Source organism: Oryza sativa, chromosome 1, assembly GCF_034140825.1.
Source record: "Oryza sativa Japonica Group chromosome 1, ASM3414082v1".
NCBI classification, from domain to species: domain Eukaryota; kingdom Viridiplantae; phylum Streptophyta; class Magnoliopsida; order Poales; family Poaceae; genus Oryza; species Oryza sativa.
This window is the reverse complement of record NC_089035.1, coordinates 16102654-16120571: the sequence shown is the minus strand read 5'-3', so window position 1 is coordinate 16120571 and position 17918 is coordinate 16102654. Positions and strand designations below refer to the sequence as shown.

Sequence of the window (17918 nt, the reverse complement as noted above, 5' to 3'; positions counted from 1 at the left end):
ATGTTTTTTTTACAATTCTAGCCATATACTAACAAATACTTTGTAGTTTTTAAGATATACCATTTGGCATGACGCTTAACTTATATGTTACAAGAGATACATATATACTTCCTTTGACCATGAATTTGGGACAAAATCCAATCAAACTTTTGACACTTTGACTATTAGTGACTATACATAGTTTGAAAATATAAAAATTGAATGTGTATGTAGAGTACTTTCATAATCTCATAAACATATTAAATTATTAACCTGTTCTAGTATTAAATCATGATCACAATCGTAGCTCAAAGACTGTTGAAAATAAATAAATAAAGTTAAAATCATGTATGTTTTACCGTAGGGACTAGGAGGCCAAAAGCTATTTTGGAATTCGGGGTCGAGTGAACAAAAACACAATGCATTGAAGATTCCTCACTTTATTCATCTTTTGAACTGTACATATTTGTACCCAAATTTTGGAGCATTCTCCAAGCCTGACTAGCGAGCAAGGTGCCCGTCACCAATATCTATCTAGTCAAGGCCGTCGAAATCCCAAATGGGAGAAAAAGAGAAGCAAAGACATACATTTGTAAATGACTGATTGAACTACTCTACCTTTGTAACTTGTAATGTTGTACTTTGATTCGGTGAATTTCTATACGGCTGAATACGTTGCTACTTGAACCAGAAAGCAGAGAAAATGACTAATCCGACACAGTAGCATCGACGTGAATACATCTTCCAAGCATTGAGGACCCTGCCGTCTGCTGAATTTCTAAAACACAAACGAAAATGTGTATCCCTCTGGATGCATTCTTTGCTTTCCGGTCTTGAGCATGGAGGGGTCCTTGTCGTCCTCTGTTGCTTCCCACCGGACTAGATAGCCATCCCAAGAAGAGCTAACAAGCGTTGGAAAGTATGGGTGCCAGGAACAATCTCTGATTATTGATCCATGCCATCTGAGTTTTTCAACAATTTTTCCAGTAGCCTGCAAGAAAGAGAGAGTTGATTCACTTCAGTCACAAGGAGTTACATAGGGGCCAACTTTAAGCTGGAGAATACGAATACACAACACCGAATAAACGGGAAGGCCGTGCTTCATGGAGACGTTGCTACCATTGTTTCTCAGGGTGAAACAAGGTTTACACCAATGCATAAAAAAATACAGTTTATAACATCTATAATATGATCTACAGAATCAATGGTGCGGTTTCAGGTTTGTAAAATGTCTTTCTTGATCCAAAAACATAATTTAATCTTAATGGCTTAATTTCTCACAGTTTTTACTAAAACTTCCAATTATGATCTCTCTACACAGAAATGATTATAACCCATGAAATTGTCTAGCCAAAGTTACCTACAGTAGATTGTAATCCCCTATGAATAAAAAACTTGATTATCATAATATAATCCTTGTGTATTAGAGAAATTGGAGGACATAGAGGAGATAGCCAAAAATACCACAATGATAATAACAAGCCCAAAATTATGCAAAATTCCCTGGCATTTGGACCCCTATTACAAAATAGATTTCACAAAGGTTACACAGGGAATGCCTTTTGGTTTCTTGAAAGCATGGACATATTTAATATTGAAAAAAAAATTCATGTGTACATCTATGATTTTTCTTTTTGCATAGATGCAGCATGAGCTTTTGACTTTTCAGTTTTCACAGATGGGATACACACCCTGTGTGCAGAAAAACTGCCATAGTATGCAAATAGTAGAATCACAGTACAATATCACAGTTTAAGGGAAACATCTAAGGTCCATACCACATCATAAATATATACACATTGGTCACTGGATCCTGTATATATATACCTCTGACCCGTGCTGCAAAAAGAGAAGAATCAGAAACAGTATTAACTAATAATAAAAACACAAGAGTTAGACGCATAGGCCCCCAGAAAAAGCCTTTTACTCCCATGGATTGCACCATAAATCTAAGAGAACTGAATTGGATGTGGTACCAGTCAGGTCAAAGGTTGAAAGGTCAACTTGGTAGATCCTCATTGCAACCTATTACATGTCCTCATTGCAGCTACCAGTTACAGTCATCAAGGCCATTGACACAGCTCGTAAGAATTGCCTGTGGAGAGGTAATAACCCTTCTTCGACAAGGAAATCTCTAGCTTCCTGGGATAGGGTGTGCATGCCTAAGGAGAAAGGAGGCTTAGGAGTGATCAATCTGAGAGTTCAAAACACAGCCCTTCTTCTAAAGCATATGATCAAGTTCTATAATGGTGCTGATTTACCATGGGTGAAATTAATCTCACAATCATACTATGTCTCTAAAGTTCCACACCTGACGATGAATAAGGGTTCTTTTTGGTGGAGGGACATCACAACTCTTGTAGACATATTCAGGGGATAGCAAAATGTGAAATCAGGACAGGAAGAACTGCCCTTTTCTGGAATGATCTATGGAATGATGATTTTAAATGCACCAGCTACCCCAATCTCTTTTTTGTGACTATGTATAAGTCTGATTCAGTCAAGGCCATGTGTTCAAGACCCCTAGAAGATTCTTTTGCTCTACCCCTCTCGGATGAGGCTTACTCGGAATTCTTGCAACTTCAGGGGGTTCTGGACAGTTTGAATTTACAATCAGGGATGGGGGATGCTTGGAATTTTATCTGGGGCTCAGATAAGTACACAGCTAAGAAATTCTATAAGCTAAATTATTCTGCATTGCAACCCCCCAGACCCATGATTTGGCTATGGAAAACAAAATGTGTCATGAAGATCAAAGTCTTTGCCTGGCTAATGTTTTGTGATAGACTTAATAAAAGAGATATGCTGGATAGAAGACATTGTGCCAAAGAAGATGATGATCTCACGTGTGTTTTGTGCAATGCGAACTGCAGAGAGACAAGGCTACACCTCTTCTTTTTATGTCCTTTCAGCATCAGCTGTTGGCAATACCTGGGAATTGAGTGGAATAACAATTTGGAGTTTTTCCAAATGATCTCCCTAGCAAGAATCAAATTTTCTCAGAAGGGTTTCCTGGAAATTTTCTTTTTGGCAGCTTGGCACATCTGGAAACAAAGAAATGGCTTCATATTTCAGAACATTCAACCCTCTTTCCAGGCATGGAGATCTCTTTTCATCAAAGAAGTTCTTCTGCATATGTGTAGAATGAATGATCCTTTAAAGCAAACTATTTTTAATTGGGTACAAACCTTATAGTATCTCTGTGTGAACCGCATGTAATCTTTGTAACCTTGTAAATATTTTCTTTATTTAAATTACACTGCTGGGCAAAGCCCTGGCAGTTTTCCTGGTCAAAAAAAAAAAAACTTGGTAGATCCTAGCCTTCCAGGTGCATTGGTTAGACTGTTTTGTGCAAGAGGCACAGAGCTGGTGTACATCATGTGACGATCATCCATCTAAATGGCCATGTTAGCTTTGCCTTTGCATCCATTTTCAGCTCAAGTCAATTTCAATAGTGTAACTGAGGAGGTACTTGACAGGGTAAAATAAGGAAGTACCATGGTATCAAGGATAGGCTATGGGAATTTGCACTCAAGCCAGATTTAAGGGGATGTGATATTGCAGAGAGGAGAAAAAACAACAAGCCAGAACTAATCCTGCCTACGAATTTATTTATTTACTAAAGATCAAATCCCATGGTTATGGAACAACACAAAATTCCAGTATTTGGAGTAAAATCTCGAGACCAATGACACATCAGTAACATATATCAGAGAAATTATTTAGCATATCTAAACTAACCTGTGTATTGGGGAAAAATAGCAACGAATTAGTGTACGTAACACTGAATGCCCTCTAAATGTTGACAGGGACTGGTCATATGGATGCTTGAAATATCGGGCTTCTGAGGGATATGTCATCCATCTGTAATCCCATTCATATGCTTTTGGTGTGCAGCTGCAAAAACAAACTACAAGTAAAAATAGTATTTCTGTCGAATAACTTTAGCCTATTTTATATTTTGGACTTTGGGTCAGGCATGTAGACAAGATCTTGGACAAATCAGGCCAAGCAGATCTAGTCAAAGGCAGATTTTGATTTTAGCATTTCCTACTTGCTTACAATATGTTGCGTTTAAGATTCAAGCATAAAAAGTGGTTTGGTTTAGAGGAATAATCATGCAAAAGCAAGAGCTGTATTTACTCTTTCACAGTGGACGACATTTTCCTGATGTCCCATAGTTTAATAGTTTGATCCTTGCAATTTGAAATAAAATAATGCCCATCTCCACGGCTATCAATAAATGTAATCCCATCTAAATGACCTGTCAAAACACCAACTTGTTTTCCTCTCTTGTTGCAGCGCCTATCCCAGACCTGAAGATTGGATAACAGTGTCAGTCAAAGAAAGCCTCCATGGGTGACTTATCAGAACTTCGATATGATAGGAAGCCCTTCACAGATTTCACATCTCCTAGGCAAGCAAAAAGACTGATCATGCATTAATACCAAACAGACTGGTGTTAGAGTTTGCACTACTGAACAATAGTTCCTCTAGCGGCTACACAAATCGGTCCTCTAGAGGCTGAACTCATTGCTCATGTTTCATATTGGTTAGTGACTTAGTGACTTAGTGTAGACAGTGTATTTACACCAAATATTCAAGCACTGCTGGACTTCTGGCACGATCAGCCAGATAAACCTGCAATGTTGCTGTCTGACTTAAACCAGCAAATGCAAATAGAATCATCTTTAAAGAAAGAGTAAATGAAATTGGGAAATATTAGTCTCACCTTACAGAGGCTATCATCACTTCCAGAGTATAAAACATCACTACCTTCATCAGCAAAGGTGACTGCATTGACATCAGCCTTTAAAGACCAAAAGTTGAGAAAATAAGATTTAGTAAGAAACATAACTTTTTTTTTCTAATACAATGGCTACCACAAAAGAGAAATGAAAAATATATTATCAAGAAAGGTTCCAAACCTAAGTTAATCCAACAATATAAAATGTAGCACATACGTTACATTGTCTTGTTACAGATAGTCCCATCTACTGTTTGAGATCTCACTATCAAGGTGGTTTCTGGACAAGGGCAAGTTTTCAAGTTCACTCAACATCCCTGAAATGTTTGATTTCATATTTCTAGTTGTTTATGTCAGTATATGTTTCGAACATACTGGGCTGAGTCCACTACTACTTTCAGGAAACTGGCAGGAATTGATGCAGTGCCTAACTCTACTGCTTCAATAACTCCACATTTATGACATGTGACAAAAATAAATTTTAGCAAGACATCTGCTCCTAGCTGATGATATTTTTGCCTGCTGAAGCATGTTCATTAACTTGTCTATTATACCCAGAATGAGAATTTTTAGTACACCAGATGATTTGATAAACATGCAAATTTTGATTCTTTTGTGCAAATTTCCAGTTTTGTTGGATCAAAGCTTCCTAAATATATCATCATTCTTCAGAATAAAATGGCAGAAACCTTTGTCAGTGACCTTGACCTACAATCCCTTTTGTCTTAAATTCCTCCCATATGTATATACTGTGTTAGTGTGACGCATCAAGCTACACTAAGAACCTAATCTTATCAAGTTATCTAAGAAAGAAACAAATGGTGTTATTCTAATTACATTGTAAATACCACTTGTTCAAAATGGTAATGATGCACGGAAGAAAAGATAATGTGCAGATATCAATTGGTGGGACAGAAAACAGTCATACATTGACAATAAAAGCATGTAGCTCAGTCATGCATCTGTTTCATACCGAATGAGCGTGAATGCGTTCTGTTACTTTGTTTGATCCAATATCGTAAATACATATTGATTCATTGTTGTTTCCAACAACAAGTTCTCGGCCATCTTTTGAAAACTTAACAGAAAATATGGCAAAGGAGAACCCATCATCATCATTCGAAAACTCCAAGCCTTCGTGAACTTGCTGCATTATAAATAAAAACAGAATATGTAAAAACGTACATAAGGACAATTATTTCCAAAAAGAAAACAGTAGAAATAGAAGTCACAACCATCAATAAATATGCTAACAACTAGTACATACTATTTTGACAAGGAAAAAGTCTACTTAACGCCCTCGAATATTATGGTCAGCCTACTTAATCTCCTAAGTATGAAACCAGGCGTTCTTCCTCCTATGGTGGTTTTCAGGGTGGTTTTGCCACCATGACTGTTGACATTGAACTGACTCAAGAAAATGGTCACTCACTTGGGCTTGGCTTTGGTTGGTGGCAACTAAGGGCGTTGTTGCACTCTAGGCATAGCAGTGTTCTGAAAAAAGGTCTAAAAGGCTGCATACAAGGAACAGGTGCCCCAACCTTGTACACTTAAGCCACATAAGTGTCCGATTATACCGTATAAGCATCCAATTATGCCGCATAAACACTACAAGGTGGGGTCACCACACAAAACTGGATACCGCTTTTTCGAACCTTGGGCCACAGTGAAAGTCAGTAACTGAGGAAGAAGACATAGCACGAAGAAAATTGCCCTCATCATCTCATAGGCACGCCAGCTGTCACAATGGCAAAACTACCTCCGAAACAGTCTCAGGGGTTATTTTATTTAAAATATCCATTTAGGAGGTGGTTTTATTTTGAAGGGGTAGAATAGAGTAATTTTTGTGACAACCTGAATGGGCTGGCAGGTCTGTATAATAGTGTTGATTTATTTTTCATGTTTGCACACTAACCATAATGCGCCCCAACTCCAAAGGTTATAGTTTTTAATTATGTATAAATGTTTCTTATCAAATAAAAACGCCTCTAGAATTTTTAAATATAAGTAAAACCATGGTATGTTTTTTCAAGTGCCTCTGGAGTCAGCACATGCTGCAACACAATACAAATAGACTCCAAATTTCCTATTTTTGTTATCATCAGAGGATATACCGTAATATTGGCATGTGATTCTCTCATGCCATTCTGGATATCTACCATATGAACGATAGGTGACAGACTGGAATAAGCCTGCAAAAAGAACGAGTAACACTTAGTTAATGATATAAAACAAATATACAAAAAGACCTGAACTAGTCTCAAGTGTAACTTCATGAATAGAACTTAGGGAGACATCTAAAGGTAGCTTGTTAGGAATTATAGGAAGAACTCTTGTAAATACTTCTAAGCTAGTGAAAGAAAATAAAGAAGTGCAAAGTTGAAAAATTACATGTAGAAATTAGTCTATCTAATCTTACTCAGTTCTCAAAGAACACATGTATCATAAGTTCTGTAGGGACAGGCTACTAGAAAAGGTCCAGAAGATACAAACATAAGCAACAATTATTTGATGAGATATATGAAGTGCAATAACAGTTTGTTGTATAATCATAGTGGACTGTAATAATTAAAGCTATGGTCCATATAGTACAGTCTTAGTACCCAGGGGAACTGACAATCCATATGGTCCATGATTTGTTTTGGAATTTATAAATCTATCATGATATATCCCTAAAGAGGCTGTCAGTTCCCTGGTCAATTTTTCATGGTCTATATTTCTATTTACCACATTTTTTTTAGAAAAAAGGGGAATCAAATGTTGAGTTACTCAGAGTCCACCTTGCTTATAGGGTACATAACATGGACAGCAATGGAGCCAAAATGCTTATAAAAATATGCAGATTGCATGGATTTTGAAGGTGGTAATCTGCAAATTTTAGTATATCTAGGAATCAAATATGTTATTCTAACTCAGAGAACACTCATATTTTCTTCATGCACAATAGGTTCAAACTTGCATTACCCAAACAAAGGGCTCAAATCCATGTATGAAGGGGAAAAAAGAAACACACTATGGAACTAAAAATAGTCAGACTGTAATAAATATTATTCAAGCACATTGATGCGAATTTTTATTTACAAAAAATGGAATCATATATGTTATCCTGAAAAGAGTGAGTTCACTAGATGTCAATGAGTAAACAGCACACAAAAGAAAAGAAAGAATGAGAACAATGCATAAGAGTCTTACTAGGTATCGTTGATCAGGTGAAAGAGCAATATCTGAAACTGTCCAACGTAGCTTTTTGCAGGTTATGTCCTTATGTATCGTCCACTTTTTCTCAGCATTGTAGATTCTGATATGGCTACCCTGATTAATTGTTGGCATAAAGGATTGTCAGTCACCCATATCACAACATTTTGTGCAGCCAAGGTATCTAAACAAAAGCTAAACTCATGTGGTAATGGTTATAATTTTCCCTATAATAGCACAACGACATACCCGGAACCCACCAATGAGAAGGGAACCATCTGCGGAGAATTGAGATATGTAGGCTTCACTGTCCATGTCATCAACACACCATGGGCCTTTTACTGGTAGGTGTTTACGAAGAGCATAAGAGCAATCAGCTGAAGAGAACCTACCAATCCCTAAGCAGTTGGATTCTCTCCCTGACAACAACTTGAATGTTGAGATATGCCTCTTTTTTCCAGCATGAAGGGATGCACGAGTCCTCTCACATGGCTCGGATTTAAGCCTCGTAAGATGGGAAACCTCCTCATCTATCGCAGACAATTCATTACCATGTGAAGGACAGGATTGTTGTTGATGACATGATCCTCCATGATGTGTCTTCCTTTTCCAGCCCATGTTTGGATACTGAAATTATGAGCATGATGAAGTTTGTCACTTCTGACAATAATCAAACAACTTTCCTATGCTAAATATTCACTGAATACCTAACACCTCCAAAGAATGATCAATTGATATACTAGTACAGCAGTCTGCATGACAGAAAGACAGCTACTGTGCTTAACTTCAAAAGTAACTCCAAGAAAATTATAGTTATAAAAGGTTGTAATCGTTTATTATATTATATTTCTAGGATATTAATGATACTCTTCCGCTGCATCTTTCATTACAGAATAAAAACGGGACATGCATGCTTGTAGAGGTAAATCAGTTTTTTATTATTAATTTAATAATACAAAAAAGGAAATGGCTGAGTAGCTCAGCAACACCAATATGACCACGAAAATAGTATTCAAAATGAGCATCACTACAAAACAATACTAGAAAAACAGTTCAGTTTGGAAATGACACAACTCAAAATGAACAGAATAAAGCCTTCGTCCATCTCAATTAAAGAAGCCATGTTCTCGATGGGAGGGGCAAGAGTCAAAATCAAACTTGGCCTTAGTGAAAATGAAACAATGAACAAATACCTAAGGGTATTCTGGTCGTTTTTAAAAACCTCTTCTTTTTTTTCTTTTTTTTTTTGGCAATGCACAATCGCTGATGGGTGGTGATGAGCTAATTTCCCCCAAAAAAGGATATCTGACATACACTTTGTACAGATGATTACAACTAAATCTGTTCAAATAGGAACTGAAAGGAGGAGGGAAAAAAACAAATATAAATTTCGCATTCACCTCGAAAAGAACAAGACTTTAACGTGGACACAAGCTTGCAATCCAGCTATCCAGGCAACTCCAAGCAGGGCAGTAAAGCTGATAGCCGGAGGCTTGGACTCTTCTACAGCCAGTCATTCCCTACACGATTTAAAAAATAATTTAATAACCTGAAGGGAAGGAAACGGACAAATATGCGTGTGCAGCGTATCCCTATCGCCTTTATGATCTCTACCATGGCGTTAGATTCTTAAGCGGACGATTGGTCCATAGCAAAGTTGGTAGTAACTGCAAACGAAGTACCGACGATTCCAGCATAAAATCCTAAGACGTACTACTAAGGAACTCCGAACTCGCTATAATCTGTGCCGGCTCATGAAGCGACCCGGATGAGGAGGGAGGGAAAGGAGAGGCTAACCTGTACCTTCAATTCGACTCAACCCGAGACGGAGGACGACCGCCGCGCCCCTCAAAACCTGCTCGCCGGCGGCGCGAGCGAGGATGCCGAAAAGGGGGGAGAAGGCTAGGGCAAGAGGCCGTACACGCCGTGCCTACGGGGCCCGGGAATTAGGGGCAGAGGGCGCCGAGGTCTCGCCGCACGCGCGGGGCGGTGGAATTGGGGAGGAGGCGAAGCTGCCGAGGAAGAGGAAGGAGCAGGAGACGGGGGGAGGCGATAGCTGGGAGAGGCGGGAGCCGGTTTAAAATACCCCAACATGGAAGGGGACCGCGCGTGAAAAACACCACCCTCCCTGCCACATGTCGCCGACGCGTGGGCCCAGTAGACCGGCTTTGGAGGTTGGTGGGCTGCGAATGACCGGTGAGGCGGGGCGGGTCGGGGATGTCCAGGTCCTGCACACGTGGCGGGTCGCGAGTGGGTGGCGGGCGGGTGATGCGTGTGGTGGTGCGGCGCGCTGGATTAGAGCCGGGGTCGCTTGCAGCCGTTGCTGCCAATGGAGTTTGTGTCGCACGCCGTGATGTAATATCGGATCCGATGACGTCAGCACCACGCGAAGCATCGCTACTTGTAATCCTTCGATCGATGGTGTCCTAGTCATCGTGGATTATCCAGGATGTTGGCGGGTAAGTGCAAGTGCTCTACGCTGGAGAAGGGATTTTTGTCGGACCATGCGAAAATCACATTAGCCCTGGTTCAAATAGGGGTCATAACTAAAGATCAGCTTTAGCCCAGTTTAAAAGCCCAATGGCACTTTCTGATTTTAATTTAGGTTGGTGAGAACTAAAGATCATTTTTAGTTCCAGTTTAATAGCTGTCTGGCCGTGTCAGGCCCTCAACGAGTAAAAGATCACACGTCTCACGGCCCCCAACAAGTAAAGATCACACGTCTCACACATCCTTATCCACTCTCGCCTCTCTCTGTGTCTCTCTAGCTCTCTTGAGAAGCGGAAGCGGCAGCCGGGCGGGAGAAGCAGCGGCGGCGGCCGAGCGACGGAAGTGGTGGCGGAGGCACCCTCCCCCTCAGCCAGATCCACCGGGAGGAGAGGCCACGGGATGGGAGCCCAGGTGGCGGTGGAGCGACGGTAGATCGACGGCGTCGGCACAGCCGTGCGGCGGCGTGACGGGCAGCCGTGCGGCAGATGGAGGAAGAAGTTCATTCTTCTTTTTTTGAGATTTTGTGATATATTTGATCTGTGAGACTGTGATCTGTGATGTATTTCTTCTTGAGAATTTATGATGTATTTTGTCGACGTTTGATGTTGCGGTTCTGGTATTTGCATGGTGTGGGGATCGTCGGTGCTAGGGTATACGCGAGACTGAGGTAAAAGAGACGGAGACGGGGATTTTTATACAGGTTTAGGCCCCTGAACGGTCAGGTAATAACCCTACATCCTGTTGGCCGAAGCCAGTATTGCTCTTATTCATGATAATCACACCAGTACAATACTTGGGGTAGCCTATCTAACTGTTGTCGACATGGCGGTCTGACGATCTGACTCGTAGTCGACAACAGGGTAGCCTTCCACCTCGAATCCGTGCCCGGCGAGATCAGAGATAGCGCTTTCATCTCTCCTGACAGTATCCGGAGACACCGTAGGGTACTAGCCGTGTTTATCCCTGAAGTTGATATCCGACGGCGTGTCTTGGCGTATGTAGGCTTCTATGTTGTGGCTTCTATGTCGATTGTGTTGGGTGTTGATTGAAGTGGTCGTGTGTTGATTGTCCCCCCTCTCCTCCTAGGGGAGCTTGTATTTATACACATAGGTGTCCTCTTGTCCAAGTAGAACTTGGGAAACCAATATGGATACAATTCGAGTAGTCCTTGTCGTTTCCATGTAGAACTCTGGTTGTCTTTCCTTATCCGGAACTCCTCCTATATCCACAGGTTGTTTCCGTATAGGACATGGTATGTGGTGGATCCTACCGAGATTTAGTCAACTACTATTAGATATGTGGTACCCATAACCCTGACAGTAGCCCCTGACTTCGATGCAAATGAACGAATTCATATTCTCAACCGCGCGCAGACATTGGAGTAACTGTTATCGAACTCATGTGACCGTTCTCGGTGAGTTTAAAGATAACGTTAGACTTCCTTTGTTAGCCTCGTGCGGGCACCTAAAGGGTTTGTCTGAGTCAATCTCTGATGTCAACCAAGAAAGTACAGAGCATACGACTAAGTCTCTCGTCTTGCTGTAATCGAGAATTTGGATTGAAGTCAAGAAATTTTATCTCGGCGGGTACACCATTTCTTCATTCCGTATTCCTTGTCGATATCCACCAACCGTTCTCGAGCGATCGAGAAGGCGCAGAGTCTGCGACGGAGCCTTGTCAATATTTGTCGTACCCGCCTTAGTCGATCTTGGTGTAGAACCATAGAGACATGGAGTCTTTGATAATGTCAAATAGAATTTTCCTAAAATCAATACTCATAAAAGAATATTAGATAGAAATAGTCCCCGAGCGAACGCTCGAAGGGTGACATGTTATAATATGTCTGGAAAAATTGAAGATGAATTAAATTTATAAACCAGTGTTTTGTATATGAGCGTCTTCTCTTTTACCGACTCCGATCAGTCAGTTTGTAGAGTTATACACTCTCCCTAGCCCCCAGCCTTGTCATCGGAGAATTGTTCTCGGAAGATAAGGCTCTTGGACCTTTGACCTGCCTCAGTTGAACAAGCACTGATCCTAACCCCCAGCCGTGAAGTTGGAAAATCCAATTTCCGATTACACGGCTTGATTAACACGCACGGCGAGAACTCTTACATGACCAGATCTTACATGGTCTTTCGTCTCTGAAGGATCCGACAAAGCCTTATCCGCTTTGGGCGTCCACAGCCGAAGTTCCCTTAAGTTCCTCAGAGGCTTTGTCAAGACAGCGTGGGACGTTAGGATAGGTTTCAACGCTAGGTGTCTTTTATGGTAAGGGATCTCTGGGTAAAACACTAGGCGATACTGTGCACCTGATATCAACTTTGTTGGAGTAGAGGTAATGGGAGAATCGCTACACCACTGGTCGAGAACCAGGTAGTAGTCGTAACTCGACCACTTAAAGTGGAGATAGTGGGAGAATCGCTACACCGCTGGTCGAGGACCAGGTAGTAGTCGTAACTCGACCACTTGAAGTGGAAATAGTGGGAGAATCGCTACACCGCTGGTCGAGGACCAGGTAATAGTCGTAACTCGACCACTTGAAGTGGAAATAGTGGGAGAATCGCTACACCGCTGGTCGAGAACCAGGTGTAGTCTAAACTCGACCACTAGAAGTAAAGGTAGTGGGAGAATCGCTACACCGCTGGTCGAGAACCAGATGTAGTCTAAACTCGACCACTAGAAGAGGAAATAGTGGGAGAATCGCTACACCGCTGGTCGAGAACCAGGTAGTAGTCGTAACTCGACCACTTAAAGTGAAGATAGTGGGAGAATCGCAACACCGCTGGTCGAGAACTAGGTAGTAGTCGTAACTCGACCACTTAAAGTGAAGATAGTGGGAGAATCGCTACACCGCTGGTTGAGAACCAGGTGTAGTCTAAACTCGACCACTAGAAGTAAAGGTAGTGGGAGAATCGCTACACCTCTGATCGGGGACCAGGTAGTAGTCGTAACTCAACCACTAGAAGCAAATGTACGAGAGTTCGCTATGATTGACTGGTTGAGAACCAGTGAGTAGGTGTCTCTCGATCATTTGAAGTCGTGGTGCGAGGACCGCTGCGTTATTGTTGTAGTCGTACCTTGACCATCCGAAGTTAAGGTGCGAGAGATTGCTACGTTTTACTAGTTCGAGAACCAGCGAGCGAGTAGAATTATCTCTCGAACACCAATGGATGTTGCGGTGCGAGAGATTGCTACGTGCTGGTTGGAGAACCAGCGAGCGAGTAGAGTTATCTCTCGGACACCGATGGAAGTTGGCGGTGCGAGAGATTGCTACGTACTTGTTCGAGAACCAGCGAGCGTGTAGAATTATCTCTTGAACACCGATGGAAGTTGGTGGTGCGAGAGATTGCTACGTGCTGGTTGGAGAACCAGCGAGCGAGTAGAGTTATCTCTCGGACACCAATGGAAGTTTGCGGTGCGAGAGATTGCTACGTGCTGGTTCGAGAACCAGCGAGCGTGTAGAATTATCTCTCGAACACCGATGGAAGTTGGCGGTACGAGAGATTGCTACGTGCTGGTTCGAGAACCAGCGAGCAAGTAGAGTTATCTCTCGGACACCAATGGAAGTTTGCGGTGCAAGAGATTGCTACGTGCTGGTTCGAGAACCAGCGAGCGTGTAGAATTATCTCTCGAACACCGATGAAAGTTGGCGGTGCGAGAGATTGCTACGTACTGGTTCGAGAACCAGCGAGCGTGTAGAATTATCTCTCGAACACCGATGGAAGTTGGCGGTGCGAGAGATTGCTACGTGCTGGTTGGAGAACCAGCGAGCGAGTAGAGTTATCTCTCGGACACCAATGGAAGTTTGCGGTGCGAGAGATTGCTACGTGCTGGTTCGAGAACCAGCGAGTGTGTAGAATTATCTCTCGAACACCAACGGAGGTGCTAAAGTTGGTTTATTACATGTGCGTCTCATGTGGCCAGCATGACTCACACACCCAACTTGTAGCATATCTGAATGTTCGTTCGCAATCATGTCGGGTGATCAAGCCGACGACGTTCGCGAGGTATTATCCGTTAACAACCTTTTCTCGAGTAGTCCAGCGATGGCCGGCGCTATGAGATAGGTCGTCGGTCTTCTTTGGTAGGTTGGGCATGACGACTCTGCATTTGTCGAGATCGTTCTCGATAATGCGGTGTACTTGACCACGACCTACTCGAGTGCTCAATTGTTCCTGAAAAATATTTTCTAGAAGGCAAGATATATAGCAGATAATATCGAGTATGTACTCAAAAAACTACATAGATCTTCTGGTATTATCAGGATATAACAAGCAGATGTAAATATCATGCATTATGTAAACTGTAAGCAAGCATGATTTATATAGAAGAGAACAGAGCGAGCCCCCAGCGTTAGACCGTAGTCGATTTAACATCGGGGACATTCGCGCAATAGATATTGTATAAAAGACATGCTCTAGGAAAACATAATAAATCATGGATCTGACAATGTTGTATGATCTGAATAGGTACGATAAGTTGCATATGAAATATTGCGTACTTTTGTAGATACATGCCGGATGTATCCACGAAATTAGTAGATCAATTTAAAAAACCAATCTACCAATTACCTTGCTGCGTACTCGTTCGATATCATGTGATCTGACATCTTTTGGTACACCGCGGAGCTTGAGGCTTGGATGATCTCGATAGACCAAGTTGTCGATGACGATGATGGTTCCGATCTAGTCGCAAGATGTACTTGGACAGGTTGGATCTCCCCAAAGCCGAAGTCGTCGAGTAGCTTGTTGATGGAGAATCCATCTCTCAAACCCATCTCGTCGAAACCTTGAAGCACCAAAATCCCCCTACCTGGCGCGCCACTGTCGACGTTTGATGTCACGGTTCTAGTATTTGCATGGTATGAGGATCGTCGGTGCTAGGGTATACGCGAGACTGAGGTAAAAGAGATGGAGACAGGGATTTTTATACAGGTTCGGGCCCCTGAACGGTCAGGTAATAACCCTACATCCTGTTGGCCGAAGCCGGTATTGCTCTTATTCATGATAATCACACCAATACAATATTTGGGGTAGCCTATCTAACTGTTGTCGACATGGCGGTCTGACGATCTGACTCGTAGTCGACAACAGGGTAGCCTTCCACCTCGAATCCGTGCCCGGCGAGATCAGAGATAGCGCTTTCGTCTCTCCTGACAGTATCCGGAGACACCGTAGGGTACTAGCCGTGCTTATCCCTGAAGTCGATATCCGACGGCGTGTCTTGGCGTATGTAGGCTTCTATGTTGTGGCTTCTATGTCGATTGTATTGGGTGTTGATTGAGGTGGTCGTGTGTTGATTGTCCCCCCTCTCCTCTTAGGGGGGCTTGTATTTATACCCATAGGTGTCCCCCTGTCCAAGTAGAACTAGGGAAACCAATATGGATACAATCCGAGTAGTCCTTGTCGTTTCCATGTAGAACTCTGGTTGTCTTTCCTTATCCGGAACTCCTCCTATATCCACAGGTTGTTTCCGTATAGGACATGGTATGTGGTGGATCCTACCGAGATTTAGTCAACTACTATTAGGTATGTGGTATCCATAACCCTGTCATATTTGATCTATGATGTGAATCTGTGAATTTTTTTATGTATTTGATATGTTATTATGTAAATCTGTGAATTTGTGATGTTATCTGTGATATGTGGTGTTATATGTGACTTGGGGATGTAGGGAGCAACTCAATTTGAGGAAATCAATATGCAAGCAGTAAAAACCAATGAAAAAAAAGAAAAAAAAACCTTTAGTCTCGGTTGATAACACCAACTGGGACTAAAGATGGTAGCGCAAAACACGTGGTGCTGCCATCTTTAGTTCCGGATTGGGCGTCCCGGTTTGTAACCCGGGACTAAAGGAGGGGTTGTAAACCGGGACTAAAGACCACTTCCCTAGCAGTGATTATAATGCTTGATGTGGTGCCTCTAAAATTGCCACATATAATTGGATGATGAGGTGTAAGAAATAAGTGATGAAAGAGAAGACGACCCATCCCTTATGCAAGGGGCAACCTCTAACAAACCCAAAGAAAAAAAGATGAAAGAAAGAAGGGATTGGACACACGAATAAAATAAAACCATTTGGATTAGTATGCTAGAAGTAGTATAGATGTGGTGTATTGTATATATCACCTCATATCCTACATGGATAAAATTATTGGCAACTACCCCTACTATAAAACTTGCCATTAGGCACCCATGTAGATTTTCGATCTACTAAAACATATGCTAATCCTGTAGATCACCCTAATGTGGAATTAGGGTTTAACTGACTGTTGTTTGAAGCCATTGCATTGTTCTAGCTTGAACCGGAGTAAATGTAAAGGATGCAGAACCACCTCGCGTATTGTCGGTGCAGGAGAAGTAGTAATAGCAGTGAGGACGCCGACTTCATCCTACAGAGGTCGCCGACGATCACTTGCGGATAGCGGTGGCCTTCCGGTCGTCACCTACTCTATCTCGAGCATGCTGCTAGAAGTGAACAATATTCGCTGGGAAAATAGTACTCCAAAAATGCTTACACTTCTAAATAAATTGTTAAACGCTAGAAATAAATCATACTTATGGACAGAGCGTGGGGGGCTGAAGATAGTGAGAAACAGAGGCGAAACTTTGAATCTACTATAGCTGCCGCTGACGAAACAGAGGTGAAACTTTGAATCTACTATAGCTGCCGCTGACGCGGACGCAAGCTGTACGTACAATGCTCCTCACCTAAAAATGAAAACAGAACGGATGTAGACGGATAATGTTTATATCATATTCGTTTTTATAATTTTTTTTGCCGAATATGAAAACGAATACGAACAACTCAGATGCAGAAATAAATACAATTTATTTAAATATGAATAAGGAACAAATATAATTGGACACAAATACGGAAACCATTTTTTCAGAACACGGAAACAAATATCATCATATATAATTATATATAATTAGCTTGTTTTATATAAAAATATAAAATATTTTATATAAAATATTTAAATTTTAAATAATATTAATGTTGTGGACTAGTGTCAAAATCTATAAAGTAGGTCGAATTAGAATTATGAAAAATAGGGTATGTTTCAGCAGATATCCGTACCCGAAAAATGAACTGAAAACGCGACAACGACCTCAGAGGTGCCGACCTGCCGGGCGCGTGCAAGTGCCAAACGTGTGTGTGGCCACGAGCGTGACGAACGCGATGACGGTTGAGCTCGCCGGTCCGTGGCGGGCCTCCCGCGCTGACTGCACATGCTTTTCTGCCGCCCTTTTGGGTCCCGCGCGTTAAGATCCGCTTCCCCTGCACGCCTGCGCGCGTGGCCTGAAAATCTATAAACCGACCGGCCGAATTCGATCGGTCTCACTCACGCGACTCGGTCTCTGCAGCCGGTGCAGCCCAAAGTCTTGCGGACTTTTTGTTTCGGTCTCTTCTGCTGATTTTTGCCTGAACTTCTAGAACGGTGGATTAATTAATTAATTAGCTCATCTAAGGCCATTTTCAACCCAATAACTAGAATGGTGTC

General features: G+C 41.9%; 1 protein-coding gene across 13 annotated transcripts; it reads right to left on the bottom strand.

Annotated features, from left to right (window-relative positions):
* Positions 1-399: 399 nt before the first annotated feature.
* Positions 400-9972, bottom strand: LOC9266898 (LEC14B protein). Of its 13 annotated transcripts, none has more exons than XR_003242438.2 (13): positions 9719-9972; positions 9322-9441; positions 8171-8548; positions 7919-8038; positions 6841-6918; positions 5700-5873; positions 4712-4789; positions 4123-4295; positions 3721-3876; positions 2826-3023; positions 1956-2141; positions 1758-1818; positions 400-970 (listed from the first exon to the last, which is right to left on the bottom strand). XR_003242438.2 is itself a non-coding variant. In XM_015756853.3 (12 exons), the coding sequence occupies exons 3-12, from the start codon at positions 8537-8539 to the stop codon at positions 758-760; spliced, it is 1326 nt and encodes a 441-aa protein (XP_015612339.1). In that variant the 5' UTR covers positions 8540-8548; positions 9322-9441; positions 9719-9972; the 3' UTR covers positions 400-757. The 13 variants fall into 13 exon arrangements, 7 of the variants coding, with proteins under 7 accessions (XP_015612339.1, XP_015612311.1, XP_015612313.1 ...); XR_010741616.1 differs by having other exon boundaries at positions 882-970; positions 2826-3108; XR_003242439.2 differs by having other exon boundaries at positions 1956-3108.
* Between the last annotated feature and the right edge of the window lie 7946 nt (positions 9973-17918).